The sequence below is a fragment of the Bidens hawaiensis genome, unplaced genomic scaffold (assembly GCF_021521415.1).
Source record: "Bidens hawaiensis isolate Kalapana, Puna unplaced genomic scaffold, B.hawaiensis_p1.1 tig00005152_1, whole genome shotgun sequence".
NCBI lineage: Eukaryota > Viridiplantae > Streptophyta > Magnoliopsida > Asterales > Asteraceae > Bidens > Bidens hawaiensis.
Genome location: NW_027491329.1, coordinates 1,466,715 through 1,492,780, shown reverse-complemented (window position 1 = coordinate 1,492,780; position 26,066 = coordinate 1,466,715). Strand labels below are relative to the sequence as shown.

The window sequence follows — 26,066 nt, the reverse complement described above, 5'->3', positions numbered from 1 at the left end:
TGGTTTGCGGTTGCAGCCATACTATTTATAGGGTCGTCTTGGATCTTTTGGGTGCATGCGACTCACATGTGCACAAAGGCTTCTTGCAGATGGCTAGTAGGATCAAAGGGTGCAATGTCTCAAGAATCAAGACCAACACTATGACCCCACCCCAATGTGATTCACATGCATATTAGGTAGGCATGACATGTGCTGTGGTGGTGGAGGATGACCGGAGCCTAAATTCAAGTTCATGATCATGAGAATTAAGTAAAGGGCTAGAGATACCATCCAAAAACATTTGCTTGTAACATTTTGATGGATGAAGAACTCGCCACATTGGTATTATTCAATATTTTTTAATTGCTTCTCCTGCTTAATTATGTTGCATATGTACTACGCCCAGAATTATTTTAATGAGAGTTTTGTTATTCTTGAAAAATATTATAGTGTTGAATAAAGAGAAATATGTTGTAGCTTGTGATGGTTTAACTTGATGATTTTGGTAATGATGTTTGTGCAAATTAAGAGTTTTTTTTTTTTTATTTTATTTGGAAAGCGGTACATATCCAGAATTAATTTGACTATAACTTTATTAATGAAGAGATATAATTAAACTGGAAAGCATGATCTCCAGAGTCACCATCATTAAAACCTTGGACAGGTGGATTTTGATTATCTATCAGGGAATGAAACATTTATAAATCGAGTAAGTTGCTTATAATAAATATCATATAAAAAGTTAAATTAAATGGGCTAAAGAATAGACTGAAGAGTCAGTAAACAAACACTCGTGAGAGAGAGAGAGAGAGAGAGAGAGAAGAAGATGAACGAAACAGAATTAGAGGGGCGAGAGAAGCCCCTAAGTTACAAAGTGAAGGCCATTTCCCGTGAATCCCCATCGCAGAAGGCCTCACATGTCCTGAACATTGACCTCCGTAATCACTGGTCCACTGCCACCAACACCAAAGAGTGGATTCTGCTACAACTCGATGTATCCACCTCTTGTTCATTCTACTACTTATTCTTTCAGTTTCACTTTTCAATGCTATGTGCTCCACTTGTTTGTTAAAAGCCCTAATTTAATTTATGTCTGCAGGAACCTTGCCTGCTATCACACATAAGGATATACAATAAATCTGTCTTGGAATGGGAAATTTCACTTGGCTTGCGCTACAAGGTAAGACCTTTCATTCTTACTATTCTAAATTAAATTAAATTCCCTTTTTAACCCTCTGTCTTTCTTTTCCAGCCAGAGACCTTTGTAAAGGTCCGACCACGCTGTGAAGCACCTCGCCGCGATATCATGTACCCTATGAACTATACCGCCTGTCGTTATATCAGAATATCTTGTTTAAGGGGTAATCCCATAGCTATCTTCTTCATTCAGGTAGTATCATGTTGTATGGAATTTATAGGCTATTCGTTTTCTTATTATTATTTTGTTAAATGTGTTCATGTCATGCAGCTGATTGGTGTTCCAGTTATTGGCCTTGAACCAGAATTTCAGCCTGTTATTAATCATCTATTACCTCACATTACTTCTCACAAACAAGATGCCGAGGACATTCATCTTCAGGTGGAACACAAACACACGTTCATATAATCATAAATTACATATGATAAATGACCTAATCACCCCCAAATAATGCTAAATATGTAAAATAGATAAATAAAATGATTGTTTGTTATAAAGTTCGTGAATAAGTTAAGGATCCTCATCTTATAATACACACACACACACATATACATATATTTATGCATTATATATTTATCTAACTCTACTACTGTATAGCTTCTTCAAGATTTGACAAATCGGTTAACGACATATCTTCCCCAACTTGAGGTATATTTTTCTGTTATTTTTTGAAAAGTTTTCTTCTTAGCGTTTTGTTATATTCATATTTGATGACTTAATGAAAATACTTTTGTGCAGGCAGATCTCAACAGCTTTCCAGATGCTCCTGACACTACTCTTAGGTTTCTTGCCATGCTTGCAGGACCCTTTTATCCAATTCTTCACATACTAAATGAGAGGCTAGTAACTACTAATACTTTTTATTTATTATTCATGTGTTTTGTTAGTTTTCGTGTATTCGTTCTCATTGTAATAATCACAGAGAAACCGTTAAATCATCTAGCAATGCTTTGGAAATTGAAGCTAAGAACAGTCTTTCATCACCAGCTTTAACAATTTCCTCTAATTTTGAGGTAAAAACCTGAAATTGTTAAAGTTTGACTTTTAGTTGACTAAATATTTTTCATTTTTAGCCAAGGAGATCACGTAACACAATATCCACATTCTCTCACACTACAACTCCAACTGTTTTCCGGCCCGATGCGATCTTTCTGTTGTTAAGAAAAGCTTATAAAGATTCTCATATGGGAACCGTTTGTAGAATGGTAATAACTGATCTATCATCTAAATCTAAAGTTATAAGTGATAAAATGGCAACAAATTTCACCTATATTTATTATAAACGTTATTTCAGGCTTCTAGGGTTTTACTGAAGCTTGTACATCCCAAAATACCTGAAACAACAGATGATGAGTTCGGTGCTCTTAAAACTGCTGATTATTCAAACTTGTTTGGGGAGGAGTTTAGAGTAACTAATGATCATTGGGACTTTAAATATCTGCAACTTTTGGATATTAAAGCGGTTGAAGAAGGGATATTACAAGTTCTTTTTGCTTGTGCATCCCAGGTGGGTGATTTTATTTTTAAAAACTAAACCTCATTTGCATTACATCTTGATAAGTTTATTTATGTTTCAGCCTCTGCTTTGCAGCAAATTGGCTGGAAACAATTCTGAGTTTTGGTCTACATTGCCACTTGTACAAGCTTTACTGCCAGGTCTACTAGCCAATTTGATTTCAATATGAATATTGTTTGCTTATTTAGTTAGTTGTTATTATTATTATTAATTTCTTTTTGTTGGGGGTGGGGGGGGGGGGTGCTCTAATGCTGCTTCAAACAAACACTAGATTAACAATCAAATCAAAACTGGGATCGGAAATTTTTTTGGTACTAAAATGTGTGGGTTACACTTTATTTCGCATTTGGGGGTAAACTTTTTGGGTCGAAAAAAGTTAGGCCAAAATTTTGAATTTGGGCCTAAATCTTTTTGTTAATTGATTGTTATACATTTTGACTAAAATATTTGGGTTACACTATTTTTTAATTTTTATAAATTACTTAATATAAAACCTTAAGTTTGGTTTACGAAAATATAAAACCAAATCGTCAGTTTTTGTTTGGGTTTGGTTATTTCAGTTTGGTTTTTTCTGGTTTCCTGCTCACCCTGGTTCTAGTCCTTATTTATAGAGTTAATTAGTTAAGGGGATAAATTGTTACTTATTTTGACAATTTAAATACTTTAATTGCCTCTTTCAGCACTTCGGCCTAATTTTAGCAGTTCCGGTCAGGTTGATGATAGTTTTTCTGCATGGAGACAACCCTTTGTGCAACATGCATTATCTCAGGTTTTCCTGTTTTCTTTATATCAATTTTATAACATATGCCAATAACAATATCTAATTTTACTTTAATTTTGTTACCAGGTTGTGGTGACATCAACTTCTCCCTTGTATCGTCCACTTCTTCATGGATGTGCTGGCTACTTATCTTCTTTTTCACCATCCAATGTTGGTTATTTCTTACCAATTATCTTATATATGCATTCTCATTTAAAGAGAGCGGCTAAATTTTAGCATGCCGTGCAGGTCAAGGCTGCATGTATTCTTATTGATCTCTGTACAGGTGTGCTTGGACCATGGATCGGTCAAGTAATCGCAAAGGTTGCATACGATTAAATTATATATCTCAAGGTTCAAAAGTTACACCTTACACGCTTTTGAACTAAAACATGTTTTCAAAATTTCAGATTGACTTAGCTGTGGAGCTTATCGAGGACTTTTTAGGTGTAATTCACGTAAGTCAAACTTTACAAACCTTACAAAGATTCCCAAATTTGTTTTCAAATCAATAAAATGAATTTTTTAGGGTGCTCATTCTGGGATAGATGATGCACGTGCTGCTTTAAAGTACATTATTTTGGCATTATCTGGTCATATGGATGATGTAATGGCAAAATATAAGGTTAGTTTGTTTCTCATACATTAAATTGTTTTTTAACAAACAACTTGCTCCTCGAAGATGCAAATATGATTCCTTTTTACCTTTTTAGGATGTTAAGCACCGGATTCTATTTCTTTTGGAAATTCTGGACCCGTTTCTTGATCCAGCTTTAACGCCTTTAAAGAGCACGATCGCGTTTGGAAACGTATCTCCAATATTCCATGATAATCAAGAACAAAATTGCACCGTGTCATTAAATATTATCAAAACAGCAGTAACAAAATCTGCCATTCTTTCATCTTTGGAATTTGAGTGGAGACGTGGTTCAGTTGCCCCAATGTAAGCCTCACCTTTTATTATACATACATTACATATAGGGGAGTGTTCAAATCAGAACCAAAATGTATGATTGTATGTTGTGAACTGCGAAAACCGCATAATGCATCTGTACCATAAATGTGGCACATCTGGCCATTATGTAACCGCCCATACTTCTTTATCCCGTAATATCTAATTATATTTTATGCACAATGTACAAGTGCATTAAGTGGTTCTCGTAGTTTTTAACATTATACTGGTTCTGAAAAGATTGTATCCCTATGTATATATATACACTCACATGCGAAAGGGATCATTAGAAAAACCACTTTTAAACAAGATTTTTTTTTTCATTCCTTTTTATATCTTATTATTCTTTACCAAAGAATGAAAAAAAGCTGTATGTTAGCATTGTTATCAAATGCGTTGCGCAAAGGCCTCTCTGAGGGCCTAGTCGCTAGGCGCAGAAAAAGCTTGGGCCTCGAATAAAAAGCGCACTTAAATAAAAAAATTTCAAAAATATTTTGCAAAGGAAAATACCGCTTTTTTCAAATTCCAATATATTTCAAGCCATAATCCTCTAACATAAACTACCAAAATCATCTCAAATACCAAAATAACCAACATATATAGTCAAAGCAGGCAGTTAATTCAAAAACGAATGATCTGAGCATTTTCAATCAAAAGCCAATCAAAAGTAATGACAGTTTATTCAACAACAATCTAAATTAAATTAACGTTTAAAAAAATGTTAACATGTTGCATGATGCCAATTAGTAAATAAACCACACTACATTAAACTTCTAATTATGAAAAGGATGAATCTTCAAATAATTAAAATTAAAAATATGAGAAATTGAGAATCAATCACAAGCTCTGTTAATCGTGTTCTTTAATTATGTTAACCCAATTAATTTTAGTTAAGTTGTTTAAACGGGTTAAGTGATAAAAGTCAAATAAAATCAAGCAGAAAAATGAAAATCAAATAAAATCAAGCAGAAAAATAAGCAAGGACCGACTTTTCTCCTTAATTAGCGCCTGTAATTAAGGAAGGCGGGGAACCACCGCTTCGCTAAAAAAACGCCTAGGTGGCCAAGCGCTGCGATTTTCATAACTATGGTGGTTAGAGATATATATGTTATTTTGTTTTTTTTAAAATACTAACATTATAATTAAAAGAAACGGAAAAAGAAATTATTGCTTGGTAGTAGATTTCTCTTAGCTTTGTGGTTTTCTGATGAACCCTCCCCAATGTGTATGTACTTGAGTTTTCTATCTTTCGAACTTTGTTTATCTTTTTTTTATGTTGCAGTGTACTTCTCTCGATATTGGAGCCTCATGCGCATTTGCCACCTAATGGTGACCTCGGCAAATCTCAACAGTCAAACATCTCTATTAACGAAGCTGCGATTTCAAAGATTATTGACCAAGATGATACTGATGATGCCAAGCTAGAATCTTTTGATGATGTCAGCATTCTTTTTGCCCCGCCCGAAGTACGAGACATGGTGCTTACATATGTTTCCAATGTTCCTGATCAAACAACCTCTGATCCAACCAACACAGAAGAAAAACAGTTAGTTGAAAACAAAGCAGCCAATATTGAGTACTCTGAGTTGCTTACAGAATGTCTACACCTTATGAAATTTGCAGATTGTGAGTTGTGGGCCAACGAGTTTCGCCAGGTGGCGCTCGATTTTCGTTCACAAAGTGATGTTATTACACCCGAAGGTCATAATGCTGCTATTGATGCTCTGTTATTGGCTGCAGAGTGTTATGTCAATCCCTTCTTTATGATGTCATTCAAAGCGGATCCTAAGTTAATTAATAATAATAACTATGGGTTCACAGAAATCAGAAAGATATTGGAAAAAAGTGACGGGAATTTGGAAATGATAGCGAATATCGAGAAAACACGAGATAAAATAGTTCTTGAAGTTCTTCTTGAAGCTGCTGAATTGGATTACGAGTGTCAGAAAATAGGACCAAATGATGATGAAAGCAATGATGTCATGCAATTTTCTGTGCATGATTCATCGTATATGGATGCCATCACTTTAGTTAGACAAAACCAAGCGTTATTATGCAAGTTTTTGATTAATTCGTTGCTTAAAAAACAGCACATGAAACGTGAGATTCTGCTACAAAGTTTGGTATTTCTGTTACAGTCAGCAAGTAAACTTTATTGTCCTCCTGAACAAATAACTGAAATCATATTAAGTTCTGCTGAATATTTGAACAATTTGCTTGTATCTTATTGTCATCAAGGGGTTTTGAAGTTGGAATTGGTTAAGGTACATGAGGTTGAATGGCACTGGATTCTTCTTCAAAAATTGGTGGTAGCTTCAAGTGGTGGTGAAGAAGGGCGTTTTAGTAATTTGGTTCCATCTTCAGTTTGGATTAGGAATATATCATCGTTTTCTTGTTCTTCATCTCCACTCGTTCGGTTTATCGGATGGATGGCCGTTAATCGTAATGCAAAATATTATCAAAAGGAAAGACTCGGTCTTGCTTCTGATTTGTCTGAATTAACACATTTCTTGTCGATTTTCAGTGATGAAATGGCGGTGGTCAATGACACTCTTTACCAGAAAGTTGACCAGAAAGACGAGTCTTTTCGTGTAATCTACCCTGAGATAAGTCAGTTTTTTCCTAATTTAAGGAGACAGTTTAAAGAATTTGGGGAGGTTATACTGGAAGCGGTTGGATTGCAATTAAAACTTCTTCCTTCTACCGTTGTACCAGATTTATTATGTTGGTTTTCTGACTTATGTTCATGGCGGTTTCTTGAAAATCCGGAAGCTTCTAGAAGATCTTTGTTTATTAAAGGTTTTCTTGCAAAGAATGCAAAAGCAATCATTTTATACATACTTGAAGCCATTGTAAGTGAGCACATGGAAGCAATGGTGCCTGAAATGCCTAGAGTTGTACAAGTGTTGCAGTCTCTATGTACAACTTCATATGCTGACGTGGCTTTTCTTGACTCAGTTTTACGTTTGTTGAAACCGCTCATCTGTTATTCGTTAAAGAAGGCGGCTAATGAGGAAAATCTTGACTTTGAGTCATTGTGTTTTGATGAGCTTTTTTGTAACATAAGCAACCGCTTGGAGAATCAAGTTACATATTCACGGGCCCCAACAATTCTCGTTTTAGCCTCGGTTTTTCTTGATTTATCATTAAAAAGTAAACAAGAAATATTACAGTCACTTGCATTTTGGGCTGACTTTGCTACCTTTGAGTCAGCAACATCCTTTCATGACTATCTTTCTGCATTTCAAAGAGTAATGGAAAATTGCAAAACTTTGCTCATTGAAAGACTACAAGTATTGAATATCACTCCCATTAATGGGAATTCTGATTCAAATTCATTATTCCTAATTGATGCTTTCAAAAGTCAAACCGTGAGTCAAACTCAAGACCATCATCAGTTATCGGTTGAAGATATTTCGGAGTTCACAAAAAATCTTGAAATTCTTATTTCCAAGCTTAATCCAACAATCGAGCTATGCTGGAAGCTTCATTTTCAACCAGCTAAAAAGCTCACCGCCACGTCAGCACAATGTTTTGTCTACTCGAGATGTTTATCATCCGCGTTACATAGAGATAAAGATTCGGTTTCACATAATTTAACCGATCATTTTCATTGGAAAACAAGTCTTGAACAGCTTGCCGAAAAGGTTCTTAGTTTACAAGAAAACCATTGCTGGGAGGTTGCATCTACAGTTATTGACTGCATACTTGACGGACCTCGGTTTTTGGGTTTGGATAAAGTAATTGGGCCTCTTTGTTTAGCAATGAAGAAGTTTTCACAAAACGCTCCAAAAGTTTCTTGGCGGTTGCAGACAGATAAGTGGTTATCATTGTTATTTAACAGAAACATCCAGAGTCTTCTAGAAAGTCAACTTCCGTTAGTTGACCTTTTATCGTCAATGATGAGTCATATCGAACCAGAACAACGTTTTACTGCAGTTAAACATTTGGGACAGTTGGTGAGTCAAGAAGGCGACGGTGTAACGATAGTTGAACAAAATCATTTATGTGATGAGTCGATATTATCTTCAATTGTTTCAAACACGTGGGATCGGGTTATTGTGCTAGCTTCAAGTGACACGTCAGCACTCTTGAGGACACACGCGCTGGCGCTTCTAGTTAAATGTGTCCCGTTTGCTGAGAGACCACAGTTACAATCTGTTCTTGGTGCAGCTGACAGTTTCCTTCCGTGTTTAGTCAACCTTGGTCAACAGACTTGTGAAGGACCTTTTATGCAACTCTCATTAGCTTTGATTGCCACTGTCTGTTTGTACTCTCCTGTTGAAGATGTTTCTTTAATTCCTCAAAATATTTGGAGAAATATTGAAACTTTGGGTCTTTCAAAAACGGGTAAAGTTTGAATTTTGAAATGCTTAACGGGTTTTTTTATATTGTATAGTTTTATCTTTTTTGATGGTTATTGTAATTGTTTTATACAGGAAAGAATGAAGATCTTGTTCAAAGTGCTTGTCGGGCTCTTTGTAAGCTTAAAAATGAAGGAGATGAAGCCAAAGGGGTATTTTGATTATTATTTTTATAATAAACGTTTATTTAATCTTTTAACGAAAATATTTTAACGTGTTAATGTTGGCGTGAATAGATTCTCAAGGGTGTTCTCACATCAAATATTCCAAAACAAGAAGACTCAGATTTCGGAAGTACACGCGAGTCACTTCTTCAGGTATATGTGATATGATTCATTGTTCAGTAATATTAGATTCTAAAGTCTATTTTTGTGTTTATTATATTTAATTTATGTTGTAGGTTCTTGCGACTTTGACTTCTGTACAGTCATACTTTGACTTCTTCTCCAAGAAAACTGATGAAAAACTCATGGTAATTTTTGTATTCACGAGATTTTAGTTACCTTTTCAAAATAACTAACGGATGTTAATGTTTCACAGGAAATTCAGGAGGCTGAGATTGAAGTAGCTTTAATACGCAATGAGCAGCATGCTCACGAGTCATCTAATGATTTCACAGATTGGAGAAAGCTTCCTTTTCTAGCAAGTAATTTTCTTAAATCAACATAAATATGCATTCGACAATATTTTTTATGTTATTTTGTTGAATTCAGGTTATGGGAAGGAAGATAAACGTCTTCAAGAAATCAAAGATGAAATTGAGTCTCTGTATGTTGGAAATCTTGTTACTTTATTTAATATTCTTCAATAATATGGTTGATCAATTTATATGTTGGAAATTATTAATCTAATTTTTTTATGCTGATAGTGAAAAGGCAAAGCTTAAAGAAGAAATTGTAGCGCGTAGACAGAAAAAGTTGCTTGTAAGACAGGCGCGCCAAAAATACTTGGAGGAAATTGCTCTGCGTGAAGCAGAGCTTCTTCAAGAACTTGACAGGTTACTATTTTTTTATGTTATAAAGTTTAATAATTATTTTGTGGAACTTTTATATAAAATGATGTGAAAATGGATATCCTGTTTTGATAGAGAAAGGGCTGCAGAAATGGAAAATGAGATTGAGAGACAAAAAATATTGGCGGCTGAACGTGCCAAAACTAGTGAGCTTCAGCATAATCTTGATATGGAGAAAGAAAGGAGAACACAAGTAATTGTTTTTATTTCTTCCTTTTTATATTTTTTAAAATACAGTTTATCTGTGCTGTAAACGATCCAAGCCGAGGTCGAGTTTGCCTAAGCTTGAGCTTGGCTAGTTTGGAGCTCTATATTCAAAATCTTGAGCTTTGTTCGTGAGAAAATTTTCAAGCTTGAACTCGGCTAGGCTATTACTTTACACACACACTGAAAATCAACCAAAGATAATCTTGATATTAACAATAGAAGGGTATAAATACAAGAAAATGAAGTCAGTTACAAGCTACAAATCAGCTACATTAAAGACTAAATAAACCTATTCAAAACTATTTAAAATAGGATCATAAGTTACAGATTGTGGATTTGAAATAATTTGAATTATATCTTTGGAGGGATATTATTATTGCTAATATGCCCCCCCAAGATGGATGATCTTGAAATAAGTCCAATCTTGGATAGAAGATTTCGGTAGCGGTCTTTTAGTATAGGCTTGGTTAGAGCATCCGCTAGTTGATCATCACCTTTGATGTGGGTAACCCGTATAGAGCCTTCTTATACCTTTTCACGAACAAAGTGGAAATCCATTGCTAGATGCTTCATTCGTGAATGAAAAACAGGGTTTGCGGAGTAATGAGTAGCACTTAGACTATTACAATAAATGGTAGGAGTGACCGTGGATTTAAAGCCGAGTTCATACAGTAGATTGATAATCCATTGAACTTCGGTTGTTGATGCAACAGCTCTAAATTCGGCTTCAGTGGAGGAACGAGCTAAGGTGGGTTGTCGTTTTGAGCTCCAAGCTACCGGGTTTGATCCTAGATAAACGATATAACCTGTGGTACTCCTATAAGTTTGTTCGTCACCACCCCAATCAGCATCGGTGAAGGCGTGAAGCTGTAATGGGGAGTCACGTCGGATAAGAAGGCCATGGTGGATTGTACCATGTAGATATCGTGGTAACCGTTTGAGGGCAGCCCAATGCATGTCGGTAGGGTTATGCATATATTGTGATAGTTTGTTTACGGTGTAGGAAACATCAGGTCGGGTTAATGCCAAATATTGTAGTGCCCTCACAAATGAACGGTAATCAGTAGGTGTAGGTAGAGGGGTGCCGTCAGTGGTGGTTAAATGGATTGAGGTTGACATAGGTGTGGATGCCGGTTTACATTCACTCATGTTGGCCTTATGGAGAATATCATGGATGTATTTAGATTGGGAAAGAAATAAACCATTAGATTGGTGAATAACTTCTACACCAAGGAAGTAAGAGAGATTGCCTAAATCCTTTAAGGAGAAACGATTAGCAAGGGTTGAGATAAGGGAGTTGATAAGGGAAGAATTGGGACCTGCAATGATGATATCATCAACAGACTAGAATATAAATTGGATGAGTAGATGAGTGATTGATAAATAGTGAAGGGTTGGAAATGGTAGGTTTGAATTTATTTGAGAGAAGAAAGGATTTGAGTTCCTCATACCAAGCACGAGAAGCTTGACGAAGGCCATAAATGGCTTTTTGTAGTTTGCAAACGTGAGTTGGAAATGAGGGATTAACAAATCCGGGAGGTTGGGACATGTAGACGGGATGGGTGAGTGTTCCTTGTAAAAAGGCCTTATTGATATCTAATTGGCGTAGGCACCAATTATGGGAAGCGGCTAGGGCAAGGATAAGACGGAGAGAAGCTGGTTTAACAACCGGACTAAAGGTTTCTTTGTAGTCAAGACCAGAACGTTGATTGAAACCTTTTGCAACAAGACGTGCTTTAAGGCGATCAACAGACCCATCAGATTTGAATTTGGTGCGGTAAACCCATTTGCAACCAATTATATTAGGCATGGAATCTGGAGAAACAAGTGACCAGGTATTATTACGAAGAAGGGCATCATGTTCGTCTTCTATGGCTTTGCGCCATTGAGGTGGTTTTAGTGCTTGAGTGATGGTAGTAGGTTCTGGAAAGGGTTGAGAGAGAGCATAAAAAAGATATTTTGGGTTTGGATTTCTTGTTTTTCTAGTGGGTCTAGGGGATAGGTGGTCTATAGTTTGAGAGTTTGTTTGAGTGATGATGGGCGTAGAGGTGGGTGGGACGGGTTTATTTGGGCCTGATCATGCTGAGTGGTATTAGGTTGAGTCGGTGGTAATGGGTTGGTTTGATGCTGATCAGGTTGTGTGTGTTAGGTTCCGAGTCACACACAAACACGAATACAATAGTAAAACCGAAAGAATAAACGAAAGAGACACAAGGATTTAAGTGGTTCGGTCACGGTGTATGACCTACGTCCACTGTCGATAACTAGGGTTTTCTTATTATTGAGTGATACAAACTTACAAGTACAGGAGAGAATATATAGACTAGACAATTAGAGTTTAACCCTTTAACTAAACTGGGCCTGATTAGAGCTTTTGGGCTTGGCCAAAACTCAAACAGCTTAATCTCCTAATTCTGTCTATTCGTTTAAACCGGACCCGACCCATGATGGATCGGAGACCACAACATAACAATCTCCCACTTGGGCTTCGAGACATCTTCTCTAAACCACCACTTGGATGCGTCAAACATTTCAACCTGCTCCCATTTGGAGACGTAAAATGTCTTCACCTGCATTGCCTTGTACATGTAAAATAAAACCCATCTGGTTTTGCACCTCCTAGTTACCCTTCGCCTTCTCAACATTATTCCTGAAGGCCTGCTGAAGCTCTGCACAGCTTCAGCTTATCCAGTATCACCGGCTTGGTGAACATATCTGCTGGATTCTTAGCACCTGAGATATTTTTCAAACTGAAAACACCATCACTGATCAAATCTCTGACAAAGTGATATCTCCTCCCGATGTGCTTAGTCTTCGAATGATAGACTGGATTCTTCGCAAGTTTCACTGCACTCTCATTGTCACAATATAAGAAGAACTCTGCCTGTTTCTTTCCCAACTCTTCAAGAAAAGTTCTCAACCATACTAATTCTTTACTTGCTTCGGCTGCTGCCATATATTCTGCCTCAGTGGTTGATAAAGCAACACTTTTCTGAAGTCTGGACATCCAACATACTGCTGTTCCCCCAACTGTGAAAACATAACCGGTAGTGCTTTTAAACGTCTTCTTACATCCACCCAGATCAGCATCTGAATAACCCCTGAGAATTGTATCCTTCCCCTTAAAACATAACCCCAAGCTGGAAGTACCCTTTAAGTATCTGAGTAACCATTTCACCGCTTCCCAATGTTCCTTTCCCGGATCCGACATAAAACGACTAACTACCCCGACAGCATGAGCAATGTCTGGCCGTGTACAAACCATGGCGTACATGAGACTGCCAACAGCAGATGCATACGGAACTTTAGCCATCTCTGTTCTTTCTTCCTCTGTTCTGGGAGACTGGTCTTTGGTAAGTTTGAAATGACTTCCCAGAGGTGTGTTTCTCGGTTTAGCCTTCTCATCATTCATCCTGAATCTTTCTAACACTTTCCCTATGTATTTCTCTTGGGATAGTGTTATGGAGCCATCTTTCTTTCTGGATATACTCATCCCCAAAATCTGTTTGGCTGGACCAAGATCTTTCATCTCAAATTCATCAGACAACTGTTTCTTCAACTTGCGAATCTCCTTCATATCAGATCCTGCAATTAACATATCATCTACATAAAGAAGTAGAATGATATATGAGCCTTTAAACTTCTTTAAGTAGCAGCAATGGTCGGCCTCGCATTTCTTGTACCCAGTTCTCACCATAAAATCATCAAACTTTAGGTACCATTGCCTAGGTGCCTGCTTCAGACCATACAAGCTTTTCTTCAATTTGCAGACCCATTTTTCTGTCCCGGCAACCTGAAATCCCTCAGGTTGTGCCATATAGATCTCCTCGTCAAGATCACCATGTAAAAATGCTGTCTTTAACATCTAATTGCTCTAGATGTAAATTTTCTGCAGCAACAATACTTAAGATCAATCTGATGGTGGTCATCTTCACAACTGGAGAGAATATTTCATTATAATCAATTCCCTTCTTTTGCTGGAAACCCTTGACCACTAAACGAGCTTTGTATCGTTTAGACCCATCATGTTCTTCCTTGACTCTATAGACCCATTTATTCTGTAGAACTCTTTTATCTGGTGGAAACTTGGTTAGAACCCATGTCTGGTTTTTACTCAAAGAGTTCATCTCCTTCTTCATAGCATGCTCCCACTGGAGCGAATCTTTCAACTTAAGTGCTTCATAATAACTCTCTGGCTCACCATTTTCAGTTAAAAGGAGATAATTAACTGAAGGTTTGTAACGTACCGGCTGTTTAGAAACTCTGGTGGACCTCCTAACCCAGTGCTGAGGCGGGTCAGGTTCTTGTGGAGACTGTTCATCCTCAGACTCTGAACTCCCACTGTCAGAGACTCCCTCTGACTTTTCATTTCCGCCAATATCATCATCTTCAAATTCAGGAACTGTGGTTTCTTCAGTTTCTGTCTCGGGTTCGGTAGCTGACTCAACTGTCTTTTTCTGAGCATCAATTTCATATTCAACCTGCTCTTTCTGAACCCTTGATTTTGAAGTGTTTCTATCTTTGTATAACTCAGCCTCATTAAAAGTTGCATGCTTGCTTCTGACTACTTTTCTGCTTTCTAAATCCCAAAGCCTGTAGCCCATTTCGTTTGACCCATATCCAATGAAAACATATTTTTTTGCTTTAGCATCAAGCTTGTCATTTTTCACTAGATCATAAGCGCTACACCCAAAGACTTTCAAATGCTTATAATTTGCAGCTTTACCTTTCCACTCTTCTTCTGGTGTCTTGAAACCCAACGGTACTGACAATCCCCGGTTAATTAAATAAGCTGCAGTGTTAACTGCATCTGCCCAGAACGTCTTTGGAAGCCCGGCATTAAGTCTCATACTTCTTGCCCTTTCATTTAACGTCCTGTTCATTCGTTCTGCCACTCCATTTTGTTGAGGAGTGCCAGGGACTGTAAAGATCATCCGAATACCGTACTCTTCACAATAATCACGGAATTCTTTGCTAACGTATTCACCACCGTTATCCGACTTCAAGCATTTCACCTTCAAATCAGTTTCCAATTCAACAGCAGTTTTCCATTTCTTAAAAATATCAAAAACATCAGATTTATTTTTAAGAAAGTAAACCCATACCTTGCGTGTCGAATCATCAATGAAGGTGACATAATAGTGCGATCCTCCCAAAGAAGAGACTGAAGTTGGTCCATAGACATCAGAGTGAATAAGCTCCAATTTCTGAGCTTTCGGTTGTTTTCCGGTCTTCACAAAAGATACTTTCTTCTTTTTACCGAAAACACATGGTTCACAAAATTCAGATTCAACCTTCTTCAGTTCTGGAATTTTTCCTCTAGCAACGAGCATTTTCATCCCTTTTTCACTCATGTGGCCGAGTCGTTGGTGCCACAAACTAGACTGACTCGGTCCACTGGTCACTGCATTTACCCCATCAGCTGGAATTTCAACCATGTATAAAGTGCCCTTCTTTTTACCTCTGGCGATCACAAGATTCCCTTTCACAACTTTCCATTGACCCCCACCAAACATAACATCATATCCTTGGTCATCTAACTGCCCAACAGAAATTAGCTTTCTTCTAAGGCTAGGAACGACCCGAACATCCTTTAGAGTCCATGAGGTGCCCAATGAAGTTTTTAGTTCAATATCCCCCATCCCCGTGATATCAACAGCATGATTATTAGCCAAACAAACTTTACCAAAATTACCTGTTCGGAGATTCTTCATCTTCTTCGTGCTATAAGTGGCATGAAAAGATGCACCAGAATCCATAATCCATGAATCTGTTGATTCTTCAACACAGCAGATAAGAGTCTCTTCTGAACCTTCTGAATCATCTGAACCGGTGGCCAGATTAACTTCCTTCTTAGATTCTTTCTTTTCTTTTGAAATTGAGGGGTTAGGGCATTGGTTTTTGAAATGCCCCATTTCTTTGCAATTCCAACACTCAATGTCTTTTCTGGGCTTTGACTGACTTCTTCTTCTAGACTTTGACCTACCCCTGCCATTACCTTTCTCTCTTCTCCTACCTCTCCCTTCGGTGCTCAATATAGAACTAGATGTCTCACCAGAATTCCTTCTTCTTATGTCCTCCCCTAAAATCAAATCCCGGACTCCTTCAAAAGTAAGCTTAGTATTCCCAGAAGAACTACCAACTGCAGTAACAGTCCCTGACCAACTTTCGGGTAACGAGGATAACAAGAGTAACGCTTGAACTTCATCATCAAACTTGATATCAACAGAAGACAAACGAGAAATAATAGTGTTGAAGTCATTAACATGAGAGGTAATAGATGCCCCTTCCTTCATTCTGGTGTTAACTAGCTGTCTAATCAGAAATACCTTGTTTGATGCAGAAGGCTTTTCATACATATTTGACAAGGCTTTCATAAGACCATACGTGGTAGTTTCATTTACAATATTGAATGCCACATTCTTAGCTAGTGAGAGTCTAATAACAGCTATGGCTTTTCTGTCAAGTACCTTCCACTCATCATCTTTCATACTTTCCGGTTTCCTCTCTTCTAGTGCTTCCATTAAATCTTTCTGACATAGCAAATCCTCAATTTGCATTTTCCACCATCCAAAATCCTGACCATCAAACTTCTCAATCTTGATCTTTCCGTCCTCAGCCATTATCCAAACTGAGTTTTGATTACAGCAAACAACCAAACTACCCAAGGAATAAAAGGACTGGAAACTGATCAGAAAAAACGAACTAGCAGCTGCGGAACCCTAATCAGCGGCGGCGCTGTAGCGGCGGCGGCGGTACTGTAGCAGCGGAGCAGCGGCGGCGGAACTGTGTGTATAATCGAGAACCAGGCTCTGATGCCAATTGTTAGGTTCGGAGTCACACACAAACACGAATACAATAGTAAAACCGAAAGAATAAACGAAAGAGACACAAGGATTTAAGTGGTTCGGTCACGGTGTATGACCTACGTCCACTGTCGATAACTAGGGTTTTCTTATTATTGAGTGATACAAACTTACAAGTACAGGAGAGAATATATAGACTAGACAATTAGAGTTTAACCCTTTAACTAAACTGGGCCTGATTAGAGCTTTTGGGCTTGGCCAAAACTCAAACAGCTTAATCTCCTAATTCTGTCTATTCGTCTAAACCGGACCCGACCCATGATGGATCGGAGACCACAACATAACAGTGTGGAAGGCTGTGTAGAAGAGTTGGTGTGCGATGGTTGGACCTGTTGGGTATTTAGAGAATGCAGGTTGTGTGGGATTATTGTGTTGGGTGGATTTGCGGGTGTAAGTTTCAATGGGAGGAGCTGTGGTGTCGGTGGTTGAAGGAGATTGAGGTGATGATTGAGAAGTGGGGACTAGTTGTATATGAAGCCAAGAATCAAGTATTAGAGTTGTTTGTGTGTCGGTTTGGGTTAGAGTGGTGTATGGGAATTCTGTTTCAACAGTGTATGTGTCGGGAAGTATAGATTTTGTTGGTTAGAGGATTAAGAAGATGGTAAGCACTTTGAGAGGAAGAGTAACCAATGAAGATGCAAGGAATAGATCTTGTGTGAAGTTTGTGTGGTGAATATGGTCGTAACCAAGGGTAGGCTAGATATCCAAAATTTTTTAGTTTGTCATAGTTGGGAATTTTTTTAAATAGGCAATAATAAGGAGAGTTATTTTTTAGTGTAGGGTGGGGAGACGATTTATGAGATAGGTGGCGGTAGTGAAAGCAAAGGGCCAAAATTTTAATGGGATTTTGGCATGAAAGAGTAAGGCAAGACCCGTTTCGACTATATGACGATGGCGCCTTTTGGCATAGCCATTATGTTCGGGTGTGTGTGGTGGAGATGTTAAGTGAGAAATGCCACAAGAAGCAAGATGAGAAGCGAATTTGATGTATTCTCCTCCATTGTCGGAGAATAATTGTTTAATTTTTAATTGAAGATAATTTCAACAAGACGTTGAAATCTAATGAAAGTGGTGAGAGAGTCGGATTTGTGCTTTAACGGATAAATCCAAATATATTTAGAAAAATGATCTACAAATATAATATAGTATTTAAAGCCGTCAAAAGATGTTATGGGAGATGTCCAAACATCCGAAAAAATCAATTGTAATGGTTGTGTAGGTGAAAGAGATGAAGCATGGAATGGAAACTTGTGACTTTTATTAATGCAACAAGCATTGCAATTATTTTTTAAGTTTTTGATAGAAGGAATAGTAGATGCTAAAATTTGTAAAACTTGAGAATGTGGATGTCCAAGGCGATGATGCCATGAAGTGGACTGATTTTGTTGGATATGAAAAACAGATGGTGGTGATATAGAACGAAGTTCATAGATACCACAGGTAGCCGTTCCCTGGAGTAAAATTTGATTGGAGCGGGAGTCCTTGATAAGAAAGTTGGAAGAAAAAAATTGAAATAATATGTTATTATCAATACATAATTGTGAAATAGAGATAATGTTTTTGGATATGGAAGGAACGCAAAGGACGTTAGTTAAGATAACAGAAGTATTTTATGAAAATCAATCCTTAAGGAACCAACATGAGTGATAGTTAGGGAAGAACCATCGCCGATGACAAGTTCATCGGTACCGTTGTAAGGTGTATGAATTGAGAGTGTGTTTAAGTCGTTAGTGATGTGGTGAGACGCACCACTATCAATAAGCCAAGTAGGGTTGGATGAACTTGTTGAAGCTTCTATCAGGTGAGCTTGTGGTTTTGTTGATCATGTCGTGGAAGTGGTGGGAGTGTAACTTGAGGGAATTGTTTCTTGAATACATAACATGATGTCAAGGAGTGTCCATGTATGAAACAAAATTGACACTTCCCTAAAAAAGGACGAGCACGTGCTGCGTTTATGTTGTGCCATTGTTTTGGGGAGTTTTGGGTCTGAGCTGCAAAAGCAAAATGTGTTCTCATGTATGTGGGAAGATGAGAAGGGAAGTTGAGGGGAAGTTGAGAGATGGTGGACAAGTCACGGTTGCTTTGTGTTGACATTTTGAAGGTGTATTGTGGTGGCAGAAAATTAGAACTTTAGAGCTGGGTAGTGAATTAGGGTGGCTGGAAAAGCAGGACTGGCCAGAGATATTATTGCTGGAATTAGAAGTAGAGAAGGGAAGGCATGGTTGATACCATATGAAAAGATCAACCAAAGATAATCTTGATATTAACAATAGAAGGGTATAAATACAAGAAAATGAAATCAGTTACAAGCTACAAATCAGCTACATTTAAGACTAAATAAACCTATTCAAAACTATTTAAAATAGGATCATACGTTACAGATTGTGGATTTGAAATAATTTGAATTATATCTTTGGAGGGATATTATTATTGCTAATACACACACATGTAGAGAGATGGGATGATTAGAAAACTTAAAAAGATACGAAAAAACTGTGAAAACCACTTTTAACAAGAATTTGTTTATTTTCTATATCTTATCATTCTTTTAGTTTGGAGCTCTATATCTAAATCTTGAGCTCCGCTCGTGAGAAAATTTTCAAGCTTGAACTCTTTACTTTACCCACACTGATATGAACTCGGTATGAAATTGAATTAGGACATATAAGAAGATGAAATCAAATGTTTAAACTATATTATTACATTGAAATATTATATTGAAGAAGATGATCTCAAAGGATCTACAATGATAACTAACCACCGAAGTGGTCCCGGGCTATGCCCCTCTCATGCTAATTGCAATGAGCCTAACAAAATATCTTTTATCTTTCTTAACCTTTCTAAACGACTATTGGACCTTACTTATAGAAATAGAAATTACACTTACCCCCTCCCACAATTACAAACGACTATTAAGTATAAACTAATAAGATCTCTATCAATGCTTCCCCCATAACGCAAGACTTGTCCTCAAGGCTTGATAGAAGACCCCACAGCCGGAAGAATAAACCCGTCAGCATGGGAATCGTCCAAATGCTCCAACTGACAATGCATCCCCTCGAAACCATCAGATTCATCATCCCCGAGCAACAACACACGAAGTTTACCATCCGGACACCTATGAGTTGGACCGTAGGGCTGTCCACACTTGTAACATAATCCTTTCTTCCTGCGTTCCTCCCACTCGGTGCGAGATAAGGAACGAACTCCCCGATCACGACCGCCCATATGTCCATTGGCAGGGTCGTAATTCCCAACAGGTTTGGACACCGTATTGCCCAACGAACGATGCCCAATACCCGGATACAACATTGGTAGCCCCGCATGCTGAGAGTACCGAAAACGAGACAGCAACGTGTTGGAATCCAATGGCCGAAGCATCAACTCAACGTCCCTAGCCAAAGACATCACATCTATGAAAGAAGATGGACGATGTAAACGAACCCTCGGTTTGACATCATCCTTCAAACCAGCGATAAAATACCCGATAGTTTGGGATTCCGTTAAACGAGGAACCAAAGATAACAAATACTCGAAATCATCTATGTAATCAAAGATTGAATCCGATTGCCGAATACTAGCTAAATGTTCATAAGGATTCTGAATTTCTAATCCGCTAAATCGTTGCAATAATTTGCCCTGAAATTCCACCCAAGAGAGAGAATCATTAACCTGTGTGACGATGGTGAACCAATGTTGCGCGGTGCCAACCATGCTCAATTGAGCCAATCGAATGCGTGATTCCGCCGGCGTGCCATTGATGTCGAAATAGAGGCTTGCCTTTTGGATCCACCCCTGAGGATCGAAACCATTGAACTCCGGTAATTTACCTTCTTCACCGCCCAAGGCAAACCGGGCGGTGCAATATTATCAGAGTTGGAGTCGAACGACTGTTGCGATGGAAACCCCCCATTACCGGAAAGGCCAGATCCCGACGACGGATAATCGATCGGTCGTTTATCTTGTTGCTTCATCCAAGCGAGAACAGTTTTCTGAAATTCGCTCGATTCCGATCGAGCCGCAGCCAAAGATGCCTTAATCTCACCAACATCTTGCTGTAATTGAGCGATCTGTTGGTCATGAGTATCGAGGCGAGAGGTTTGATTAACCATAATCGAATATGAAAATTGAAGAAATAAAATAGAGGAATTCGGAGATATAAACCGAAATGAGAAATCGGATTTAGATCTGAAAATCAGAACTGAAACTAATTGGATCTGATATCCGATGGGTGCACAGATCTGGAATGTGAAATTGAAAGGAAAACAGGGTACAAACCAGATCTGGAAATTGCAGTTGAAAGGGAAGCAAGGCAGGTCCGACCAATGATATGAACTCGGTATGAAATTGAATTAGGACATATAAGATGAAATCAAATGTTTAAACTATATTATTATATTGAAGAAGATGATCTCAAAGGATCTACAATGATAACTAACCACCGAAGTGGTCCCGGGCTATGCCCCTCTCATGCTAATTGCAATGAGCCTAACAAAATATCTATTATCTTAACCTTTTTAAATGACTATTGGACCTTACTTATAGAAATAGAAATTACACTTACCCCCTCCCACAATTACAAACGACTATTAAGTATAAACTAATAAGATCTCTATCACACACACACACATGTAGAGAGAGGGGATGATTAGAAAACTTAAAAGATACGAAAAAACTGTGAAAACCATCAGCTACCACCACCAACAAAGGAGCGACACTGGAATTTGAACCCACTGGACCTAACTCAATTTCCAATCGAACACTTAAAAATAGGGTTGCGATATACATCCAAAATCCACCTCATCGATTGGATGGTATGGAAGAGGAGGAAGGAGAAGAACAAACTCAGGATGACAATTTTTCTCCCCTCAATAGGCTCAATTATTAATCCATCAGATCCAACCAAAACACCACCCAGATCGCCACCAGCGACTCGTTTGGCAACCCTTCTGCAACACCCAACAACCAGAATGGCCCATTAGGCAGACCCGAAGCGTTTTCGGGCTTGGTGTACAAAGACCACCCCACAATCCCCACCACCACCAGGTAGATGACACCTACCAATGCACCCATGAGTCCTCTGGGCCTTGCCGCCGGGGTCCGGCCGGTGGTCTTGAGGGTATAAAGAGACCATGCAATTAGTTGCCATTGCGAGTGTTTTAGCCGGCGGGTTAGACCTGATGGAGAAAGCATTGTGGCCGGTTGTGGTGGTGGAATGTTTGATGGTGTAGACCTGATGGGGTGGGGTGGCCTGGGTGGGTGGGGTTGGATCTTAGGTTTACTAGTAATAAAAAAATGATATTATTTAATTATTTATTAATAATTGATAACAAGGGGCTGGAAGTTACATTTATGCCCTCATGTGCATGGCATGGCGCACATGCTTCCACTTAACACATGCTTCCACTTAACAGAGAAAGTGGATGCCCGTCAGTGTAAAGGACTAAAACCGAGGCGATTATGCAAATAAAGGATAGAGAGTGAAAGCCATTTACGGAAAGGACCCAATCCATAATTTGGGTAATTTTAAATGACAAATTGTAATTAGTCAAAATAAAAAACTACGTGCATTTATCGAGATACATATAAGCTACGCATATGTACCTCGTATGAGATACATATATGTAACCTTGTGAGTTACATATTTTTTACAATACTAACCTTATTTAAAAGAAATGAAAAAGAACTGATTGGCTGGTAGTAGTTTTCTCGGTTTTCTCATAATATTGCGGTTTTCGCATGAACCCTCCCCTACGTGTGTGTGTGTGTGTGTTATTTAGTTATTTTATCATATTTATATGTATAGTTATTTTTATTATGTAATATATATTTATTACCTTGAATAGGCTTGTTTAGCTCACCAACCTAGCTGAGCATGTTATATGAAGCTCGGGTTTGCTTACTAACGAGCTTATTTATAGGCTCAAGCATGTTGACTCTTTTAGCAAACCAATTATAGAGTATCTCACGAGCGGCTCGGCTCGTTTACATCCTAGTTTCATTACAAAATATATAATTATTTTAAGGCATACGGTTGTATAACAATTAACATATTCTTGTTTTTTTAATACATTTTTGTAGAGGGAACTCCAACGAGAGCTAGAACAGGCTGAGTCGGGGCTTCGGCCAGGTTCACGAAGGGAATTTCCCTCTAACAACAGGTATACTTTAGTGTCTACTTTCAACCCGCATAACCCATTTACTTTATATTGTTTGAGCCAGACCCCAATTCGACCAATGCAAGTAAAGGGGTCAATTTTAGTTTCTAATTTTCTCAATGGTGCATGCAGTCGACCTCGAGAGAGATATCGGGAACGGGATAACGGAAGACTAACAAACGATCTAACAAACCCTAATTCTTCTTCAATGCCAGCTGTGGTTCTCTCAGGGTCACGACAGTTTTCGGGTCAACCAACTCTTCTGCAAGCACGTGATGAAGGCGGCGATGAAGAAAACTTTGATGGTAGCAGAGACTCGGGTGATACGGGGAGCCTTGGTGAAGCGGATCTAGTAATGGCGTTGGATGGCCAATCTGGTCAGCGGAGAGGGAATAAGTCGAGGCAGGTTAGAGAACGACGTGAAGGCAAATGGGAAAGAAGACATTAGGCAGATAGAGAATAGTCATGTTCATGTGATGGATTTAGCTTTTTTGGTTTTGTTTTGTTGTCTTCAATATGTATTCATGTATCCTATTTGCTACTGTTAACATCATTTTGTAAAACCCAATTGTTGGGTCTGAATGTTTCATTTGTATTTGAATGTTGGGAGATGTATTTGAAAATTATTCAACAGAACCGTTGCATGTAAATATGATTGCCATACCAACTTGGCCATAAAAAAATATGGTGTATTTGATTTTATTCATTATGCTGTGAAACTAGCAAATAAGAATAATGATACGACTGATCTTTATTTTATTGATTGTCGCACATAAAAATCAATGAGCAATACATATGATAAAGCCTATCTTTATAATGTTGCACGTTGATCAACTTAACACGCTTAGTGATATTATCTTTGCCAGGACCAAATGATCATTAGATCAATTAATCGTTCTGTCATTTTTTGTAAATATCGAAAGAAAAGCCACACAAAGAAGCTGAGAAACACTAGATTGGAATAACAAATCAACTGAACTCGATGACAAATCAGTCTGTTGAGGACAATACTATGATATCCGATCAACAGATTGATGATCGATCTTTAGAATCTCCATCCGATAACGATCAATCAAGATACAAACTCCATACTTGAACCATTTTCACATGGTTAATACTCAAGCTTCCAACGATCAATCAAGATACAAACTCCATACTTAAAACCATTTTCGCATGGTTAATACTCAAGCTTTCAACCACGTCTTCACAGCTGGTCAAGTAGGACCAAGTTGACAATCTAAGCACCTGAAGAAGCACAAACCGAACCCACGACTGGGTTTGATCAATGTTTCAGCCGAGTATGAACTATAACACGAACCACAAGTCAGATGTAATTAGATCTCAACTAAGTTCCTACAAAACAGACACCGTGAGACTCGCTAGGGGAAGGACAAGAGGGGGGGGGGGTTTCCTGTAACCACCCTCCAGCGTGAGAATAAGTACTGTACCGTGATGGGAGAAAAGTATGAAGTACAAAGAAATTGATGTAATAAGTGGGGAGTGAATGAATTCGTCATGAGGATAATGAAGGTATTTATAGCAGGGATGGGGGAAGGTGATTGGTGGAGTTATTACTATCTAGGATATTCCTTTCTACCTGAATGGACACGTGTCGCATGCTTATAGGACGTGACAGCCCGGCCACGTTTAGGGCGGTTACCAGGTGTCCAGTTGTCCTTCTTTCATTGGCTGATGTCGCTGTCAAGGAATGTTGTGGTAATCTTCAAGAAATAATTTGTTACAACTGCTCTTCCTTATCACGTAGAACTTTTTATTATTTTCCCTTGTGTGAGGTTCCTTATGCAACCGTGGATTCCCCCCCCGCGGGTATCTGTTGATGACCCGCAGGTTTCATTAGTGATCCGCGGATAATTTCTTTGGTTTGCGGATCGTTTTACTACCCTACATTTATAAGTCTCCCCACTCCATTGTTTCTTCTGCGGCATCATATCGCGGATGGAATTTTGGACTCACTGCTCTTCTCCTGGGCGCGAGCGTGTTGAGGTTCATCCTTGTGCGCGTACTTTATACTTATCTTTATTATACTATAGGGTTTGGACTTTGGAGGTTATGACGTGACGGTTTCAGTCTGATGTAAGACCCCGAATCCCGGGAATCCTACAGTTGGTAATCATATCCAAAAATTCTCAAAAATTTAAAGCCAAACAATTCTTTGTATTTAAAACCAGTTCAGAGTAACTAACAGTGGAAAAAGTTTAAGTATTAAAAGTCCCAAACACGGGTACAAGTGTCCAAAATCGAATGTAAATAAAATATCCGTTTTATTTGAAATCCTTGACCAGAAATGCCTTCAACCTTCCGAGTAGTCTCCAGCACGTCCAAGCGGTAACCTCCAATCCTTAACCTGAAAGTCAAACTAACATACACACAAAGTCAGCTTGAGTTGAGTGAGTTCAAGTTTTAAGTAAACAATATCAGTAATAACAAATATGGTAGACATACCAAAAGTTTTTAAATTAAAAAGAGTGCATCCATTAAGTCATCGTTACCGAAGACTAAACATTCTCATACATACATATACAAAAGATATATAGATCAACATCCTTCCAAGTACATCCCTATATATATAACAACATATATATAACATCCACGCATAACATTCAGGGTCGAGCACACGTACAACCCAAACACGTAACATCCGATGATGATCATGCCACACGAGCCTCCCCCCTCACGGGCTTTTCAGGGCCCGTCATAGGATTTAAGAACCTGAGTCGTATAGTTTGGCCCGGCCAAGATCGCCATCTATAACATCCATGTATAACATTCAGGGTCGAGCACGCGTACAACCCAAACACGTAACATCCGATGATGATCATGCCACACGAGCCTCCCCCCTTACGGCCTTTTCAGGGCCCGCCACAGGATTTAAGAACCTGAGTCGTATAGTTTGGCCCGGCCAAGATCGCCATCTATCCGTATGCAAACCCGAAGTAGGCATACGCAACATCCGTAGTCGAAACGACTACAACTCCACCAAATATAGGCCAAACAATAATGTATATATATATATATATATATATATATATATAT

General features: G+C 38.3%; 1 protein-coding gene across 1 annotated transcript; it reads left to right on the top strand.

The window, feature by feature from the left end:
- The first annotated feature begins 803 nt into the window (after positions 1 to 803).
- LOC143629097 (uncharacterized) lies at positions 804 to 23,460 on the top strand. Its single transcript, XM_077098459.1, has 26 exons — positions 804 to 973; positions 1,079 to 1,159; positions 1,232 to 1,369; positions 1,448 to 1,558; positions 1,775 to 1,825; positions 1,916 to 2,020; positions 2,065 to 2,190; positions 2,251 to 2,382; positions 2,472 to 2,684; positions 2,755 to 2,833; positions 3,374 to 3,462; positions 3,541 to 3,624; positions 3,703 to 3,777; positions 3,864 to 3,911; positions 3,983 to 4,078; positions 4,167 to 4,396; positions 5,688 to 8,755; positions 8,845 to 8,921; positions 9,006 to 9,086; positions 9,170 to 9,241; positions 9,310 to 9,415; positions 9,483 to 9,537; positions 9,638 to 9,766; positions 9,857 to 9,974; positions 22,936 to 23,015; positions 23,145 to 23,460. Exons 1-26 carry the CDS (start codon positions 806 to 808, stop codon positions 23,458 to 23,460), a joined length of 5,928 nt encoding a protein of 1,975 aa, XP_076954574.1. The 5' UTR covers positions 804 to 805.
- The last annotated feature ends 2,606 nt before the right edge of the window (positions 23,461 to 26,066 follow it).

What these genes read in the sequence shown, in the direction of transcription:
- LOC143629097 (XM_077098459.1), top strand. Translation starts at nt 806, where the DNA reads ATGAACGAAACAGAATTAGAGGGGCGAGAGAAGCCCCTAAGTTACAAA. An exon ending in GGATTCTGCTACAACTCGAT is followed by an intron (nt 974 to 1,078) that starts GTATCCACCTCT and finishes TTATGTCTGCAG; the next exon opens with GAACCTTGCCTGCTATCACA. An exon ending in AAAGATGAAATTGAGTCTCT is followed by an intron (nt 9,538 to 9,637) that starts GTATGTTGGAAA and finishes TTATGCTGATAG; the next exon opens with TGAAAAGGCAAAGCTTAAAG.